Here is a 19058-nt window from a genome sequence, read left to right on the forward strand (position 1 = left end):
GAGGGAAGCCCCTGGGCCTTTGCCCTCCCCCTCTGGGAAGACTCCTGGGGGTGTCCCCCATGGGCTCCTGGGGCTTGAGCTGGCTCTGACTCATCTGTGAACCGAGTGGCTTCTCACAGGGCCTCTGGGATCAAGGAGAGCAGGGACCAGGCTCAGCCTTGAGTCTGTCCCCAGGTCTTTCTCCAGGGTTCGTCCCCACCCTTGGTTGTGGGTGGGAGCGCTGGGTATCTTGCCCTGGGGTCCTTGGTCCACAGAGGCCCGTCTTGGCTTCCATGGTCCCTGCTGACCCTCGGCCTCTGCCTGGAAGGCATTTTCAGGTCCACCCCTCTGGCCCCAGCCTGGGAGGAAAGTCACATGGGCCTGGAGGCTCGCTGTTTTCTTGCTGGGCTGGACTTCGGGAGCCAAGGCCAGAACCGGAGGGGACCAGGACAGCTGTGCCCCTACAGCCCTTTCAAGAGGCAGGCACCCATTCACACCCGTTCCCTCTGCCCCCTGTGATGCTGCCAGGACCCAGAAAAGGGACCCAGGCCCAGGAAGGCCACGACACAGCCCGGGGACCGTGTGGGGCAGCCTGACTGCAAGGCCTCCCTTTCCAGGCCCCCACCCCTAGGGTGGGACACAGAGCCTGGGCCTCTGACGGATGCCACGTGGCACTCTGCAGACCCACCAGGGCCCTTGGTGGCTCTGTCCCCAGGCACTCTGGCCCCTGTCTGATGGGTGAGAGCAAGAGAGCCCACCCCCGCGGGAAAACTGGAGGGAGGCGTCTCATCCTCCCTGCAGCAGGGGCTGAGGCCGGGACTTAGCTGGAGGCGCACCTGGGCTGCATCCCCTCTCCTCATCCAGTGCTCTCTCCTCTGCAGAGGCCCGGCTCAGGGTTGTGCGGGGGCCGAGGCCTCAGCCTGTCAGGGGGGGTCACCCTTTACGGAGGGGTTCCTGTTGGGGTCAGAGCCCCCCCCCACCCTGGGGCAGCAGTGGTGGTCATTTCTGAGTGAAGAGGGCCGCTCCTGGGCCTGGCGCCTCCTGCTCTCCTGATGGCCTGACCGCATTACTCAGTCCTCATGTCACATCAGTGGGCCCTCCAAGGCCATCGCCTCCCTGTCCCATGAGTTGTGGGCTTCCAGCAGGAGCCCGCCCTGGGGCCTCAGTCCCCCAGTGCAGCCAGGCCTGGTGGCACCTGGTCCTGAACACTGTGGCATCAGCTGTGCTTGGATGCGCTGGGCAGGCAGGAGTGCCCTGGTCCCACAGAGGCACCTGCAGGGGCACATCGGGATCAGGAAGCTGTGGAGAGGACAGCAGGGGTGGGTGGCCCCTGTGCTTGGGACTGGGCCAGCTTTGCGACCTTTCAGATCATGTGTGATTTGCCTCTTCCACCAAGTCCCAGCCACAGTGGCCAATGCTCCACCCCAGTCATTGAAAACCTTCAGGAAACTACTGTTGTTCGGAGCAACATATGTGAATTTATTTTTTGAGTTGTGTGATTTACAAAATCCAAATACAGATCAAGTATTTCCAATGCAAATTTAGTGTCTAAATGGAGGGGTGCTGGAGCGTAAAATCCATGCTAGTGTCAAAGACGCAGCGTGGAAGCAGCACTTTCTCATGGTGATTCTAGGCTGAGGAGACAATATTTGGAGGGTAGTAGGATAATTAACTGTTTATTAAAACGAGTCCCACCTGTTTGTTGGGCCTTTGGGAGGTGTTACTGGAGACGTCCGTCCCATGTGGTTGGACTGCACTCCCAGGACAGCCCCAGGAGGCGCGTCAGAGACGCGAGGTGGGTGTGGCTGGGGGCAGTGGGCAACTACACAGGGCCTGTGGGCCAGGTTGCTGGGCGGGTCCAGGTGAGTCTGGCTGGCTCCACAGGCTCCGTGGTGGGTCCTGGAGCTGCCGCATCCCCCTCCTGCGCACGTGCACGGTCTCGCAGGAGGAAGTGCCACACAGAGGAGGACAGGGGGCCGTCCTTGGGCTCCTCCTTGGCCAGCTGGAGCTGGGTGTCTGTTGAGCTGGGGGGTCCTGCAGCGGGGCAGGCCGTGCTGCGGTTCAGCTCCTGCAGGGCTAGAGCTGGAAGAGAGGTGGAAATCAGGGGCCCTAAGGTTTGTGTGTCCACTGAATCCTCCGAGTGGGCTGGGCAGGGCTGCAGATGTCCCCCCAGAGGCGCTTCTCAGTCACCGCGGAGGTGGCTGTGGGGGCCGAGGATCTCTGATGACGGTCGCTGTCGGGTGGTGTGCGTAAGACCTGCTTCTCGACCTCCTGGCCCTGCGTCGTTGCTTCCCTGGTGCTTGCTGCGACCCCATCTTCCTTCTCCTTCCCCGACACTTCCTGCAGGGCTGGGAGGTGCCTGTTGGTTCCTCTGGGCTCCACAGTCCTGGCAGGTGCTGCCCTTGACGGGCACCCACTGGCGTGGGCGTGGAGATCCCTGAGCAAATGCCGGCCAGGTGCCTGCATCATGAAGCCTCTTTGGAGCATGAACATGGGGACGTGAAGGGCTGGGGTGTCACGTGCCCATTGCCCCCCAATATCCCGCAGCTCCAAACTCTCCAACCTGCTGCATAAACCCATGCACAGGCCAAGTTGTCCATGGGGCCAGCCGAGAGCCCTGTTCAGCTCCTGGGCTGTCCTCAAGATACTGGCTCTTGGGTGTGGCTGATGCAGCCTGTGACTAGGAGCAGATGGGGCTGACTCCAGGCAAGGCCGGAGCTGCGGAGGACAGTGTGGGCCGCCGTGGCCAGGGACGTGGCTCATGGAGGATGGCTCAATCCAGGACAGCCACCAAGGACAGGCTTTCTTGCCTCACTGCGAATGCTGCCTGGGGCCTGGCCTGAGTGGTCAGCAGTGTCCCTTCCTGGGCGTGATGAGCTTCAGGTGCCTAATGCAGCAGCCCACTTCCTGCAGGGTGGTCATGTCTGTACCAGGGCAACGCCATCCATTCACAGGCCTTTGACCCCTGTGCAGGGTCCCCAGGGCTGCCATGTAAAGTGCCACCAACTGGGGGTCTTAAATGACAGAACCATTCCTCACAGCTGGGGAGGCCAGAGGTTCCTAGTAAGGCAGGGTTGGTTCCTGGGGCTCTGGCCAAGGAGCCGTCAGCCCCAGACCTCTCTCCCATTGGGGGTCCTTGGTGTGCTCTGAGTGCCTCTGTCCTGCCTAGCTTCCCCGTGTCATCTCCTCCTCCTGCTCCTCATCCTCCTCCTCCTCTTGCTCCTGCTCCTTCTCCTCCTGCTCCTCCTCCTCCTCCTCCTCTTGCTCCTGCTCCTCCTCCTCCTGCTCCTGCTCCTCCTCCTCCTGCTCCTCCTCCTCCTCCTCTTGCTCCTGCTCCTCCTGCTCCTGCTCCTGCTCCTCCTCCTCCTCCTGCTCCTCCTGCTCCTCCTGCTCCTCCTCCTCCTGCTCCTCCTCCTTCTCCTGCTCCTGCTCCTCCTCCTCCTGATCTTCCTCCTCCTCTTGCTCCTGCTCCTCCTGCTCCTGCTCCTCCTCCTCCTCCTCCTCCTGCTTCTCCTCCTCCTCCTCCTCCTGCTCCTCCTCCTCCTGGGGTCAGTGCCAGCGATTGAACCCAGGGGTGCTCTACCACTGAGAAACATTACCAGGCCTTTTTAGATTTATTTTGAGTCAGGGTCTCATTAAGTTGTTGAGGCTGGAGTCAAACTTTAGATCCTCCTGCCTCAGCCTCCCAAGTTGCCGGGATTGCAGGTGTGCGCCAGGGTGGCTGGCCCTCTTTTCTTATAATAAGGAGACTTGTCACTGGATGTAGGGTCCATCCTAATTAACATTGGTCTCATCTTGAGAATAAGTTTACCTCTGCAAAGGCTCTTCGCATGTAAGGTCCCATTTCCAGGATCAGTGGGGAAAGACTTGGTACCATCGGACCCACTGCAGTATGCATCATGAGGGCAGGGACCATGTTGCTTCATTCCTGATCCCCAGGACCTGGCGCCTAGCAGGTGCTCATCAAACAGTTATTGAATGAATTACTTTAAAGGAAACAGGTGAGGAGGTGGTGGGGGATGTCTAAGCTCATCGACATGGAAGTGAGTGGAGTATGTTTGAATATTCCCATAAAAAAGTCAAAATAAAACTGGGCGAGACTGGTGCAGTGGCATTCCCGCGACTTGGGAGGCCGAGGTGGGAGGATGGCAAATTCGAGACCAGCCTAGGTAACTTGATGAGACCCTGTCTCAAAATAAATCTAAAAGAGCTGGGATGCGGCTCAGTGGTAGAGTAACCCTGGGTTCAATCCCTGGTACTAAAAGGACCGGCAGGGCAGGGCAGGGGTGGACAGTTAGAAGTGGGCTCGCCCTGACCCCGAATCCCCCTCTCAGGGGGGTGCAGGGTGGAGGGGCCTGGCTCCGCCTGCTGAGGGGATAGACAGTCATGCTGCTGTTTCTTGAGACGAAGGCTGCAGGGTGTGGGGGACCTCAGGGCCTCTCAGTCCACCTGCTGCCTAATGTTGTCCCTGGCAGTGTCTTAGTAACGAGGCTGCTTCCCTGCTTGACACCATTGGGACCAGGATCTCTGTACTGCACAAGACAGGCCATTTTGCTTTTAGAGCATCTAAATGTTAGCAAATCATTTTAGCTCTGAATCTCAAGGATAGAGGCCTCTGCCGCTGTGCACCCCGAGGCAGGGGGCGCCCTGAGCTCCGTGCGAGGAGCTGTTGGCGAGAAGCGCAGCCCGTGCCTGAGATCTGCTCGCAGGCTATATATACATTCGACAGCTGCTCGGATGCCAGCGTGCTCTCGGCTGTTCTCCCATCTGTTAGTGTAATTATCTCTGGGCAGGATGCGCGCAGACTTCGCCTCTACTATGTACTCTTTCATATTCAAATTTTTCACGAGAATGACTGCTTCTACAATAAAAGAACGGGATTTTTCCATCTCGTGAATGTGCACACAGTGAACTGGAGGGCGAGGTGAGGGGCTGGGGGATTGGAACCAGGGGAAGGGGCTGGGTGGCCCCAGCTCCCTGATGGCCCCAGCCCCGGGGCCTGACGTGGCGAGGTGCAGAGGGTAGAACAATGCCACCCGAGTCCCTGTCCTGTGCCCAGTGCTGGGAGCCCGCAGGCCAAGCCGGTGGGGCAGCTGAGGGACCCTCAGCCTCAGGCCACCTCCGGCAGTTGCTGCCCCTCTCTGGACGAGTGCCCTGGTGTCCCCACCTCCTCCAGCTCTGGCGCCAGGATTTCAGGCAGCACAGTGCTGATGAGGGCAGGGATACCTGCATCGCACAAGTGCCCAGGGCTTCTCCAGAGCTGGGCAGCTCCGGTCAGCACTGCAACCCAGGAGGCCCCGGGGCAGGGATCCTTACCAGCTCTGTCCAGTCCTCGGGCTCACTCTGGAGGTGGAGGGCACCTCCCGTCGGAAGAGTAGGTCTGGAGAGTTATTCAAGGGAGCTGGCCAAGCTGCCTGGAGCCGCTGTCCTCGTACCATGGGATGTGACCCTCGCAATCCAGTCCATCTGGTTCCTGAAGCAGCTGGGCAGGCTGAGGCTAATGCAGGCCTGCTGCAGTGTCTGTGGCCACCACTCTAGGAGTGCTGGTGTCTCATGCCAGGGGCACCTCCCAGTGGCAGGAAGAGCTCACCTGAAGGTTGGGGCTTCCTCTGAGCTCCTGGTGACCAACATAGCAAGAAGCATGCGGAATCTCCCACCAGCAATTTCAAAGGGGAGCTGTGGAGCCTCCTGCAGATGCTATCGGCTGTGGGCACAATTCTGCAGCGTGTGTGATACACCCACCTGTGGCCCAGAGACGCCAATCCCACGGTGGGCGCTGGTGTCAGGGGCACGCCGGTGCAGGGTGGGAGATGGCTCACTGCATGCTGGAGAATCAAGGGCTAGGAATCAGCTTGCATGTCCACCCTTGTGCACTGGCCTGTCCCCTGAGCTTCATCTGTGTCAGGGAGATGGGAGGCCATGCTGGGGCGCAGGTCCTGTGCCATCTCTAAGATGCGGGGCAGATGCAGAGTACGGAGGTGGAAGGAACCCGGGCCAACTCTGCAGGGGTCACGGGGACTCTGGACAGACTGAGCAGCAGTGACCAGCAGGTGGACTGCTGGGGCTGAACAGAGGGACAGCCAGACAGGCTGGAGCCCCTGGTTGTTCCTTCTTTACTCCCTGACTTTGACCCCCATTTATGATTGGCAGCTGGGTCCTGGTGTCCAATCCTAAAGGCCCAGCCAGGGGGCTGCTTCTGAGGACCACCCTGAGGCAAGGGCTTGAGTACAGTTGTTCTTTTGGGAGGTGACACTGGGAGGCACAGACAGCTGGGAGACGTGCTACCAAGCGGGGCACCCTGTGGGCACTGGGGCACATCCTGCTGGGTGGGGCCTGGGTTGTCCCTGCTGCTGGGACCTGGAGGGAGCTGGGTGTTGATCTTTGGCCCCTGGAGTTGGTTGGAGCTGCACCAGGGAAGCAGGAGTTCTGGGGCGACTTAATCTGGGGAGGTGGGTGCACAGGTGCCCCTGGCCCTGGAAGCCCTCCTTCTCTGGCACCGGCCCTTTCCTGCGATCTTTGCTGGCGTCACCAGCTCTGGAGTGGCATGTGGGGTAGTGGTGGCCTTTGGGGGCACATGAGGTGGGAGTGGTGGGATGGGCGTCTGGTAAAGGGACCCAGGTGGCTTCATTCAGCCGGCGCTCGAGGGGGCAGAGCGTCTGTCCGACCTAGAAGCCAGCTAGCCCAGGAGTCTGTCGGGGCTTCACATGGACTTCTTGGCTCCCAGGTGGGACTGGGAGGGCACAGGACTGACCTGGAGGCCACAGGTGCACGTGCCCCGGAGGCGTGGCTGGTGCTGCGAGGGCCTGGACAGGCTGGTGGACTGCGGCTGACTTGCTCCTCTCCTGTGGGTCCTGCACCAGGAGCACCCAGACCTGCGGCTGCCCTGGGGAGCTGTCCGTCCTCCCCTGCAGGACTGCGCCCAGAGGTTCTCTGCATGTTCCATGGGCTCCAGGCGGGACAGCTGACAGTAGCCCTGCCATGTGCTCTGCCTGAACCTGGCAGGTGACACAGCCTTTGAGCCTCAGCTTCCTGTCTGTAGCGTGGGGGAGTAACACAGAGTCCAGGTGAGGCTTAGGTGGGTGATGGACGCAGGACACCCGCATCTAGCGCTGGCCCTGCTGCTCAGAGCGAGAGGGACTTGAGCAGAATTCATCCATTGTGAGCCACTGGCAGCACTTCCCCTTCGGATCTGTGGCCACTGCTCCAGGGACAGGGCTCTCGCCAGGACAGCCTGTCATGTGCACACAGGGACACAGTGGGCTATGTCTCCTTGCACCGGCTCTCTGGGTGCCTCTGCATAGCTGGAAGAAAATTCGGGGACATGGCCATCCCCAGACCCTCCTGGGGGAAAGTGTCCCCAACAGCCATCAGGCACAGCAAGCTCCCCCTGCCCAGAGCCCAGCAATTCAGCTTTATCAAGAGAATGCCCTAGAGGCATCAGCATGTCCTGGATGAGTAGGAGGGAGACTGACTTGTCCTTCTCCAAGGCCAGCACGAAGCCTGGTGCCCAGGGGAGAGGAAGGGAGGGACACACCCCAGCAGAGCCCCACCCTTCCTTTGTGGCCCCAGGGCATACCCCTCCCCTTTGGCCCCCTGACAGAGAGCAGTAGCCCTTGGTTCCCTCCTGGGGGCTGATGGACTTCAGCCAGGGCCTCTGTCTCAGGGCAGGTGTGGGAAACAGGCTCCTGTTGACAGGCTGGACCCCAGGACTGTGGCTTGTGCCCCAGGAGTCTCTGCCCTGGTCCTGCCAGCTGCATGCACCCAGGGGCTCACTTCCTGTCTGGGTGGAGGGAAGGATCCAGATCTCTGCCTCTCCTCCCTGCTCCTCCTGTCCCCCTCTCTCCTCCTCTCCTCCTGCTCCTCCCTGTCCCCTCTCTCCTCCTCTCCCCCTCTCTCCTCCTCTCCTCCCTGCTCCTCCCTGTCCCCCTCTCTCCTCCTCTCCCCCACTCTCCTCCTCTCCTCCCTGCTCCTCCCTGTCCCCATCTCTCCTCCTCTCCCCCACTCTCCTCCTCTCCTCCCTGTCCCCCTCTCTCCTCCTCTTCCCCACTCTCCTCCTCTCCTCCCTGCTCCTCCCTGTCCCCATCTCTCCTCCTCTCCTCCTCTCCCCCTCTCTCCTCCTCTCCCTCCCTGTCCCCCTCTCTCCTCCTCTCCCCCTCTCTCCTCCTCTCCTCCCTGCTCCCTCCCTGTCCCCCTCTCTCCTCCCTGTCCCCCTCTCTCCTCCTCTTCCCCACTTTCCTCCTCTCCTCCCTGCTCCTCCCTGTCCCCCTCTCTCCTCCTCTCCCCCTCTCTCCTCCTCTCCTCCCTGTCCCCCTCTCTCCTCCTCTCCCCCACTCTCCTCCTCTCCTCCCTGCTCCTCCCTGTCCCCCTCTCTCCTCCTCTCCCCCACTCTCCTCCTCTCCTCCCTGCTCTTCCCTGTCCCCTCTCTCCTCCTCTCCCCCACTCTTCTCCTCTCCTCCCTGCTCCTCCCTGTCCCCCTCTCTCCTCCTCTCCCTCACTCTCTGTGTGTCCTCCCCTTGCTCTCTCCCATCCCCCTCAGTCTCCACCCATGCCTGAGTCTAGGCTGGGATCTGGTGTCTGGGCTCCTGTCCTCATGTGGCCACCTCCTATGGCTGGTTCGGACGCCCTGGTCTCTTTCTCTCTGGCGGAGAGACTGAAACAGGGTTTAATGTCAGGTGCCTGGGATGACCCCAGGAAGAGTGTGGGTCGGCAGGGGAGGGAGGAGGGCCCGTGAAGGGCAAGGCTGGTGCCCCACTGAGTGATCACCGTCAGGCAGAAGAGGAGGCCGGGCGGGGATCTATTCCACTCCTTTCTCAGAGGGGCATGAGTTCCCCTGGGGTCCTGTGTGTGCTAGAGCTGGGGGTTCTTGCCTTCCTCCCCAAGAGCCGGCTCCAACTGCTGACTGGTGCTCAGCAGCTGTGGGGGAGGACAGGGTGGCTGAGTGAGGTCCTGCCCCAGGCCCGAGTAGCTTAGGGCTTCTGGCCCAGCTGGGCTTTCCTGGGCTCCCGTGGTTCTGCTGGCCACCTCACTAGCCGGGCCAGGCAGCCCAGGCAGCAAGGCCCTGTGGGTGAGAGGGCCGGCGTGTGCGTGCAGGTCACGTGCTCATGGTGTGTGAGTGTGCCCTGGCGTGTGCATACGAGCATGTGACGCTCACCTGCACTGCACGTCCCCCTTGTGTCCACATGAGATTGTGCACTAGTGTCACACTCGTGCTGTGCGAGCGTAGCGAGTGCACAATCATCCTCTGCAGGCTGTGCCTGTGTGTGCTGGGAGGCCCTTGGAGGGCAGGTGCTGGACGGCCTCCTGCCCACCTGGTGCTGTCTGCTGTCCACCCCGCTGGCCCCTGCCTCGCCTCCTGCCCCGCCTTGGCGGGCTGTCTCTGATGGGTGGTGTTCCTTTCATCAATCCAGCCTGGACGTGGTTTCCATGGTGTTCTGGTAAGAACCGGGTCCAGGTCATAATTGCAGGGAGCTGTGAGCGAGGGGAGGGGCTGTGTTATGTGTCCTTCCACACGTGTCCTTCAAGACATAGAGGATCCTCTCCCAAGCCCGTCCCGTTGCCTAGCAATGGTGTGAGCCCGCCCACTCCCCTGTCCAGGTCCTGGAACAGGGCTGAGTTCCAAAGACCTGCAGGGTGGGAGGGCTCGGCCAGGGCTCTCACCTTGGCGGGCTGGCCTGGAGGGTGTTCGGGGTCAGGGCTGCCTGCCCTTTGTCCCTCGACCTCCCTCTCACAACTGGCTGGAGTTTTGCCGTGAGTCTCATTCCTCTGACACTCTGGTCAGCGTGCCTCTGAGGTCAGTGTGGGGGCCAGCTCCCCAGGCCTCTGAGGGAGTGGGACTGAAGGCCTTTTCACAGAGCTCTGGAGCCTCACAGCTGCGGCTCTGCCTCTCAGGAAAGGGCCGGGCCTCCTTTGAGGACACCTGTCCCAGGAGCACCTGGCTGGGGCGTGGGTGTTGGATGAATGGGGGGGGCTGGGGAGCTGAGGGGGGTGCTCCCCACTGCATAGGCCGGGCTGGACCGGGAGGCCGACCTTCAGCAGGCTCCTGTGGTTCTGGTGCTGACCAGTCCCCCGACCACCAGGGACACTGGGTGGGGGAGTCCTGGAGGCCTGCAGTCTGGACGGCTTCCTGTTGCCCCACAGAAGGCAGCACTTGGCTGTGGACAAGGCCCTGCCTCCGTCTGTGGGCCTGGGGGATGCGAGTGTGTATGAGTGTGTGTGAATGTGTGTGTGAACATGTATGAGCATGTGTATGAGCGTGTGCATGAGTGTGAGTGTGTATGAGTGTGAATGAGCATGTGTGAGTGTGGCTACCTGAACCACTGGGGACTCATGCAGGTGGACAGGACCCATGCCCCTCTGTCCCCGGTGCATGGCCCACTCTCAGGAGAAGCCACTCCTTCCTGGCTCCCTGGAGACTGGGATGGAGCAGAGACCTGGCAGGTCAAAAGTCGTGGGGGCTCCTGCGCTGGGCAGAGAACCTGGTGAGGGAAAGCAGACAGTGGACCGGCAGGGAGGCCAGGCAGGCGGTCAGCGCCAGGTCCTGGAGGCAGGGGAGCTGGCGGGTTTCTGTGGGCCTCCTGTCAGGGGTCTTCTGCTGTCGCTCTGGTCTGAGCACAGCCGTTGGGCTGAGCTGCACGGCTCGTGGGGTCCGCAGCCCCTCACTGCGGCCAGACCTTGGCCTTGCTCCTGTCTGTGCCAAGCGTCTTATTTTAAGGAGAATCCTACTTGCTAAACCCAGGGGTTTGTTATATTTCACCCATTTTTTTGTGGTGTTGGGGATCAAGCCCAGAGCCTGCTGGGCAAAGGCTCTGTCCCTCACCTACACCCCCAGACCCAGTAATTCTACTTTAAAACACGTAACCAGAGTTCTAGAAGGTACTTTGTTGGCTGTGCGCGGGGAATTTCTGCAGAGAACAGTGGAGGCTGCTCAGGAGCTGGGGAGGGGGCGGGGGGGGGGCTCTGTGCTCACCCTGGCAGGTCCCCAGCCGAGTCCTCAGCCCACGCGTCTTGGTGAGAATGCCAAGCAGGGGCTGGAGAGATAGCTCAGTGGTAAAGTGCCTGCCCAGCATGCATGAGGTCCTGAGTTCAATCCCCATCACCACATAAAAAATAAACAACAACAATAAAATAAACAGCAACAATAAAAATGATATTTAAAAAAATTACCACTTACTTTAAAAAAAAAAAAAGAATGCCAAGCAGGACTCGCCCGTGCCATCGCCGTGGGAACGAGTGAGTGAGAGAGGGATGTGCGCGGAGGCCCTCAATAGAAAAGTCCAACTTGGGGTCCACAGGGTCCTTTATTGAGATATGGGGGCTTCTTCAACTGCAGAGTGGTGGGGTGGGGACATTCCGAGGGACCCTGGAGTTACACAGTGGGTTTTGCCATCAACACTGGGCTCCTGGGACTCTGGTCTCTGTGGGAGACATGCCCACAGCACTCAGGGCTGGGATCCCATCAGTGTCACGGGCGCGTGTGGCACTGCATGGACACGTGCCCACCCACGTTCCGCACTCAGGACTGCGATGATGACCTAGCCAGACACTGGTCGCAGCCCAGACCCTCCATGCAGACCCGCCTCCAGTGCTCTGGTGGACTGGGCCTTATCTCAGGGTGTGTCCCTCCTGCCTCCAGGACAGTCCCAGCAGTCTGAGGTGGGATGGCCAGGCCTGCTCCTGGACGGGAGTCTGAGGCTCAGAGGAGTCATGCCAACATCTGGAGTCCGGGAGGGATCTCTGGGTGGACTGTGTGAGTGTGCTCAGATGTCTGGTGCCAGCGCCCAGCCTCACCCACCACTGCCTAGGGTGGTGCTGCCCTGACCTCCAGAACCCCCGAGTGGGCAGGGCAGACCCTGTGGTGGGCACTGGGGTGAAGGAGCAGATGGGCCTGACTTGCCTAGGCCTGCCCTTGGTGACCTGAAAGGTCATGTGGCTTACAGAGGGATTTCGTGGGGTCCAAAGAGCACTCCAGTTGATAGCAGAGTGGCCTGAACCGGGTGGCCACAGCGGGATCCCTGTGTCCCAAGACAGTGCTGCTTTGCAGCCTGTCTGCCCATCCACCTGTTCCCCTCCTGGGCCAGGGGACCCAAGACGGCAGAAGCTACTTTTAAACAGGCTCAGTCTTGCTTCCTGGCACTTTGCACCCGCTGGTCCAGGAAGCTCATCTTGGGATCTGTCTCAGGGGCTCAGAACCTTCTCGACAGGGGGCCTGGGCAGGTTCTGTCCTGTTTGGAGACAGCTCCTAGAGACCAGGGAGGCGCCCGCTGGCAGGCTCTTCCAGGCGCCAGAGCCTGGGGCCAGGGCTGCTGCCTGGCAGCTGGTGACAAATGAACCCGTGTCTGAGCCGCGGGCTGCTGGCCAGCAGGGTGCCTGGAGCGGGCTCCTGACCTGCGGCCAGCCCTGGGCACCTGGCACCTGACACAGGACATGGTCCCAGCAGCCCTGGCCCATGCCCTCCCACTGCTTAGGCCACCCCCTGCCCCCAAAGCCATCCCAGGCTGCTGCCTGCCGGTCCTCAGCCTGCTCAGTCTGAGACTCAAGGCTCAGAGTGCGCTGAATGACCCAGGACACCTGGGGGGGGGAGGCAGACACCCCGATCTGCAATTCCCTCTGCACCTGTGGGGTCTCGGCCCCTCCTGCAGGATGTCCCTGCAGGGCCCCCAGGGAAAGGTCGGGCCAGCAGGAGGGGAGGCCCTGGGCTGGAGCGTCCAGGCTGGCTTTTTATGGACGTATCAGTTGGAGCCTGAGCTTCTTCTGTGGTCACCAGGGTGAGGGCAAGTAGGAGGGGTCCCCTCACACCCAGCATGGTCCCCAGGCCTGAAGGAGAGTATCAGGGTCTGGGTGTGAGGCCCAGGGAGTGGAACTTACTGGACCTTGAACTGGACTCACCCTGAACCAGAGGCAGAGGGAGGCCAGGATGGAGCCCATGCCGGGCTGGGTGGCCTCTCCTGGCTGTCCACCCCTGGGGTGGGCGGTGGCCTCTCCTGGCTGTCCACCCCTGGGGTGGGCGGTGGCTGGGGTCCTGTGGTGAGACCTAGTGCGGGCACTGAAGCGCCCTGGGGAGACACAGCCCAGCTACCCAGGCCAGCCCCGGGGGCTCCTTTCATGTCCTTTCTGGCCATCCATTAACCTGGGGACAAAGAAACTGCCCCCCACTGAGCACTGGCTGTTCAGTGAAAGGCTGATTTTGGATCTGGGAGGTGAACAAAGTCTCCATCTGGCTTTTAAAGGCAGGGGATGAAGAAGCGGGGACAGGGTGGGGGAAAGAAGCCTCTGTGGTGGGGGTGCTGGGCCCAGGCCCAGGCGAGCTGGCGGCTGGCCGGACCCTGGAGGCCCTGGGTGGGGCTGCCGCCTGCTCCCAGCCTCCTTAGGCCTCGAAGCTCCCGCTGGACCCTAGTACAGCGTCTCCCGGGTGGCGCTGCTGGAGTAGGCGTGGTTGCTGGACACACTGTTGGGCTTCCTGGAGAAGGTTGGCCTCTTCCTCCCGCGCCGCCATGTGGGACAGAGGCAGGCCAGGGTGGACAGGAAGATCTCACGGAAGTTGGCGGAGACCAGGTTGTAGAGGATGGGGTTGATGGTGGAGCTGACGTAGAACAGTGCGTTGGTCAGCATGAAGAAGTAGTGGTAGAAGTCGTAGAGGAACCTGGGGGCGAGAGGCGCTCAGACCCTGCCGCCCACAGGCAAGGCGCAGCTGCGCTGTTCTGCGTGGACGCCTGGTAATAGACCTGGGTCTGGCTCCTGCACTCCTGCCTGGACCTGGCCTCTTCAGGAGGGCTCCATTTATCCTGGTCCTCACCTCTCCTGCAGCCCTCCTGGACTGTCCTGTAGCCCAGCACCCAAGGCCTGGCTGACCCCCGGCCTAACTTGCCTGCCCCCCCAGGGCGTCTCACTCCCTGCCGGGTGGGAGTTTCAGCAGCCTTTCCCGGGCCTGCCCTCTCCTCCCTGCTCTGTCCCGCCCCAGGCATGCTGACCCAGGGGTGCCCATCAGGCTGAAGAACTTGTCACCAGCGGACCTGGCAGCCCTGACGTGCATGGGACAGTGTACGCTGCAGCCGTGGCGGTGGCCTCAGAAAGGCCTGCTGGCGGGTGTGTGGCTCAGGACCTCACCACCGCCGGGTGGGAGGCTCTGCACCTTAACTCTCTGTACACGTAGGGAGTATGCCACGCACCTTCTCTTCCATCTGGAGCCCAGAACGCTGCTGCCTGCCAGATAGCGGGCACCTCGTGTGCCTCCATGACCAGTCCCCGGGAGAACCCAGGTGCCGGGATGCCTGCAGGTTTCCCAGGTGACTGGCCTCTGGGGAGCTAAGCGTGTCTGCCTCCCCCTGATTCCTGCTCCTGTGTCCACAGTTATTAGCTGTGACAAGTCACAGCCCCGAGTGTGACTCCACTGGGTCCCTGGGTCCAGCCCAGGTTGTGGTGGCCCAACAGCTGCCCCTTGAGACCTAATGTAAACGTGGCAGGATTCTTAGGGTCTGCTGCCCCTCTGCCTGACTGCCCTCCACAGCCTCTCCTGCCCAGCCCAGCCCTGCCCTGTGCTGCCCACTCCACCTGCCCTGGGGGTGTCCACTCGGGGCCCAAGCACTCACGGGGTCCACTGCTCATCAGAGATGTAGCAGAACATGAGGCGCCGCACGTGGTAAGGCAGCCAGCAGACCACAAAGGCGATGACCACAGCGCCTGAGGGACAGACCGGGGCCTCAAAGAGATGCAGGAAGACGTCCCAAGCACACAGAGGGGGACACGTTCCTAAGCTGCCCGGGCTACCAGAGTGAGCTGTCGGCTCACCGCGATCCCATCAAGTCCAGTCCTGACATTCATGAGGAATCTCAAAGGACCTTGAGGAGCAAGAACAGCCTTGCAAAGGAAGGATGAGCTGGAGACCCTCGTGTTGGCCGCAGAGCCCACCGCGGGCTATCTGCAGGGCACTGACGGGATCGCCACCAGCGACATCCCCAGGGCAGCTCTGCTGGGACCGGGGTGCCCCTTGCTGCTCCAGCCAGGGCTCCTCTGATGGCAGCCCTCAGACCCCTCCTCAGGACCAGGTCCCCGTCACTCTGCTTCAGTGACCGGGAGACTGAGGTGGGGGCAGTGCCTTCCAGGGGACGTAGCGTTTGGAAAAGTCCTCTCCACAGGTGCTGCCTCTGGGCACAGCCTGGGCCCCGGGTGGCCGCTGCCCCCTCGTGAGCCCTGCCCCAGCTCCTGGGCGGGAGGCTCTGGGCTGCAGGGCTGCAGGGCTGGCCTTCAGGTTCCCTGCCAGCAAGGCAGTGGCCGCACTTGGGACTCAACAGGGCAAGTCCCCGGAGACCTGGCCACACCCCAGAACAAATCTGAGGGGCCGGGCCCAGGAAGGAGCTGAGGTTTGGTTTTGGCAAACGGAAATGCGGTCCAGGCACCTGGAATGAGAGTCCTCCCTGACCCCTTCGCCTCACACCTGGAGTCACCCCGAGGTGCAGGGAGCAGGACGCAGCCTGCCCTCCGCCCAGAACCCCGCCCCGGGGCCTCGTCACTGGCTTTGTTTCCTTCTTCTGGCTCATCGCTGTCTGAAGGTGCCAGGCGGGGCACAGCTTGGGTCCCCAGAGCCCCTGTCCCCAGCGCGCAGGGCTGGCCTCCACCTCTGCTGCCTTCTTGCCTGTGAGCAAGAGGCCCCGCCCCACGGGCTGGTGAGGCGCCAAGGAGAGGAGGCAGGGAGAGCACCCGGCCAGGCGTCCGCCCTGGCTTCTGTCCCCTGTCCTCGAGCCCTGCTCCACTCTGGGTCCCACGGCACTGGCCCCACCCCAGGGCCCACGGTCACCTACGTAGGACCCGGACGCCGTGCCGCAGGGCCTGGATCCTGCCGGGCTCGACGGATAGGCTGAAGGTGCTGTGCTGGGCGCCCACCGTGCTCACCCGGCCCTGCTCGGCGGCCTGGCGCACCATGATGGTCAGCTTGTTGGCGATGACGGTGTTCAGGACCGAGATGACCACCATGGGGAACACGAAGGACATGAAGGTGTTGATCTGCAGGGAGCAAGGGTGGGCGTCAGCCTGGGCAGGAGGCCAGCCGGGCCTGCAGCGGGAGGCGCTCCACCCACACAGGCCAGGCGGCCTGGCCCCCCAGTGCCCCGACCCCCAGCCCCGAGCCGACTCCCCGTCAGTGTCCCCAGCCCTCCCCACCTGACCTGGCTCCCAGGTCTGGGCAGGTCACGTCCACAGCTGCAGCCCCACTTATGTGGCTGCTCCACGGAGACAGGTCCCACCCTGTGTGCTGACTGCTCACGTCACCCTAGGTGGACCGTCACCCCACCCGCTGCCTCATCAGGCTGGAAGCATCAGCCCTTCTTCCCCGCACCTGGCCCCATCCACACCTGCAACCTCCCCGGACACAGAGTCCCAGAGACCAAGGGCCAGCCTCGGCCACCGGCTCAGAGGTGGCAGGACCTGGATTTGATGCAGGCTGAGACTGCCTTCATGGGCACCTGTTTAACAAGTGGCCAGGCCTGTCCAGAGAGGAGAGTGGCCATGCCACCTCCTGAATTGGAGGCGCCACTCGGCACGGGAATAGAGCACACCAGTGGGCATGCCCCAGTGGGAGTGAGAGGCGGGTGCTGGCCAGCAGTGGCCTCAGTGCCGGGCCTGGTGCCCTTTGTGGAGGACAATCATGGCCATGACCTGTGAAGGAGGGAAGGGAACCTGGAGACCCAGAACAGCTGCCCAGAAATGCTGGAAGTTTCTAGAACATGGACAGGTTCGCTCTCTGGGCCTCTGGTGCATTGGCCAAAGCAACCCTGAAGGCCCTGTCCCCCACGGCAGCTCCAGACCCCACTCAGGAGGGCTTGGCGCCTTCAGGGAGAGGAGGCCTGAGCTCACCCTGGGTCCATTGGCTCAAACTGTGCCTAAAGGGGACAAGCTGCTGGGGTGTGGGGAGTGACCTTCTGACCTGGTGTGTGGACAGTCCTGCTCCCCGCCAGCCTCCCTTCTGGGGCGGGTTGAAGAGGAGCAGGAGGGCGTGGCTGGCAGGAAGGCTCCTTCCTGCACGTGTCTGGTCCCTACTCCTGGTCCCCAGGCAACAGGACACTAACATGACGGCGGGCACTGGGCCACAGGGCCCTTGCTCTTTCTGTCTCCTTTCCTGGGGAGCTGCCCACTCCCCATAGGGAAATGGCCACCAGCACGTTTCCGAAGCCCTGGCCTGGCCCTCATCAGACAAATGACCACCGCGCTGTCATCTCAGCACCGATCACATTAGTCTGATGCAGGACACAGGCTTTGCCCTGGGCTCACTGAACTGGAAACAGCACCTGTGGCTGCAGACTCCATCTTGCAGCCACTGGGGAGAAGTGCCTAGGAATGAAGCCGGCACTGGGGAGAGAAAACCACTCGTGACACCTGGGAGCCCCTGGATCCCACTGTGCCTGCAGCTGTTACTCCTAGACTTGTTTCTTGAACAGAATGAGTATTCCTTTCCCTGCTGAAGACAGGTTGATTTATTTCCTGGAACTTGTGCCCCGGCTCAGTGACCCAGCACCAAGAAAGTCCAGGTGGAAAGAAGACTGAAACCATCATAGCAGAGATCACAGAGGTCTCACATGCACCCGGATGTCTCCCCTGGCATTTCCCGCCCCTTTGCCAGGCTCCCTGACTGTTAGTGGGGGCCAACAACTGCTGTCTGTATTCAGGGTACATTTTGACATTTGTGTCTGTGAATTGGTCACCACCGTCAAGCCAATTACCCGCCACAGCAGGCAGTCAACCCCTTTCTGTGATCAGGCCATCGGGACTGGCTCTCTTAGCCAATGTGCACAATCCCAGATGCATGCACCTTGCAACCCTGAGAGCTTGGACCAACAGACCCGTTACGCAGCCCCAGCCCCCGGTAGCTGCCATCCTGCACGTTTCTGAGACAACTTTTCAAGTGCGGTCACGCAGTCTCCTTCTTGCCATGTCGGCTTCTGTCACTTAGTGTCATCTCCTCCAGATTTACCCACATTGCCCCAAGTGGCAGCATCTCCTTCTTTTTTAGGGCTGAGTAGTGTTCCACTTTTTCTCACCATCACCCCACGTCTTGGCTGTGGTGAGCACAGGGGTGGACGTCCCTGCCACAAGTGGATAGCTACTCGACAGTGAGACCACTGGGTCCTAGATTCTGTTCTAAGCTCCTAAGGAATCCCCGTGTTGCTTTCCCTGAAGGCGGTACGCTATACCTTTGTACCAGCACTGTGGTGGCATTCCCCTCTGCACACTCCCGGGGCGGCCACCTGTTCCATGCCCTCGCTGTGAGTCACGTCTTGCTGTGCTTTTGGTTTGCATTTGCCCGATGTATGATGCCGGCTGCCTTTCCTCCTACCTGCTGGCCATCTGGTGTCCTCCCGGAGCGTGGCCTCGGGAGTCCTCGCCACGCTGGCTCTTGGCTGAGGAGTGGTACGGGGTCCTTGCCTGTTTGGAGGTCACCTCGTCAGATCCACGGCCTGCCTGCGTCTCCTCCCAGGCTGCACACGCCTTCCACTGCAGTCCTTCCTGTGCTGTGTAGAAACTTTTGAATTTTAGGTGTTCTTACTTATTTTTGCTTTTGTCTCTTATGTTTTTGGTGACATAGCCCAGAAACCAGGACCGGTGCTGGGGACTCGCGCCTGAGTCTCCTCTGGCACCTGCCTGGCTCCGGGCCTCGCGCTCAGCTCTGTGACCCGCTGCAAGTTCTTTCCCATGTGGCGATGTGTTCTTCTGCACATGGACACCTGTCTTCCCAGCACCACTGACCGCGGGGACCTGGCCGTCGTGCCTTGCTGCCCGCATCTCTGTCCGTTGACCACACGCGTGGGGCTGGGTCCCTGAGCTCTCGGTCTCTCCTGTGTGGGCTGGTTCTGTGCCAGCGCCACGCTGTGCCACTCAGCCGCTCTGTGGTGTGGTCTGCGATGAGGGCCGTGGAGCCTCGGCTCTGCTCCTCCTCCAGGCTACGGGGCCTCCAGGGGTCATTTCTTCATTTCTGTGAAAACCGTCAGTGGGAGTTTGGGAGGATTCGCCCTGATCTGAAGGTTGCCCGACCACGGACCCCTTCCCACTGTTCTCGGTTTGCAGCTGTGCAGACCTTTCTCTCCCTGGTCACG

General features: G+C 61.5%; 1 protein-coding gene across 1 annotated transcript in view; it reads right to left on the reverse strand.

The window, feature by feature from the left end:
• Positions 1-13368: 13368 nt before the first annotated feature.
• The window catches only part of NTSR1 (neurotensin receptor 1), a gene marked incomplete at both ends in the record, with an annotated part of 33392 nt that continues 27702 nt past the window's right edge, over positions 13369-19058 (reverse strand). The window contains 3 exons of the mRNA XM_081292287.1: positions 13369-13618; positions 14565-14655; positions 15774-15975. Coding sequence (XP_081148413.1) covers positions 13369-13618; positions 14565-14655; positions 15774-15975 — 543 coding nt within the window. The remainder of the gene's footprint in view (positions 13619-14564; positions 14656-15773; positions 15976-19058) is intronic.

Source organism: Spermophilus citellus (assembly GCF_964194105.1).
Source record: "Spermophilus citellus genome assembly, chromosome: 4".
In the NCBI taxonomy this organism is placed as follows: domain Eukaryota; kingdom Metazoa; phylum Chordata; class Mammalia; order Rodentia; family Sciuridae; genus Spermophilus; species Spermophilus citellus.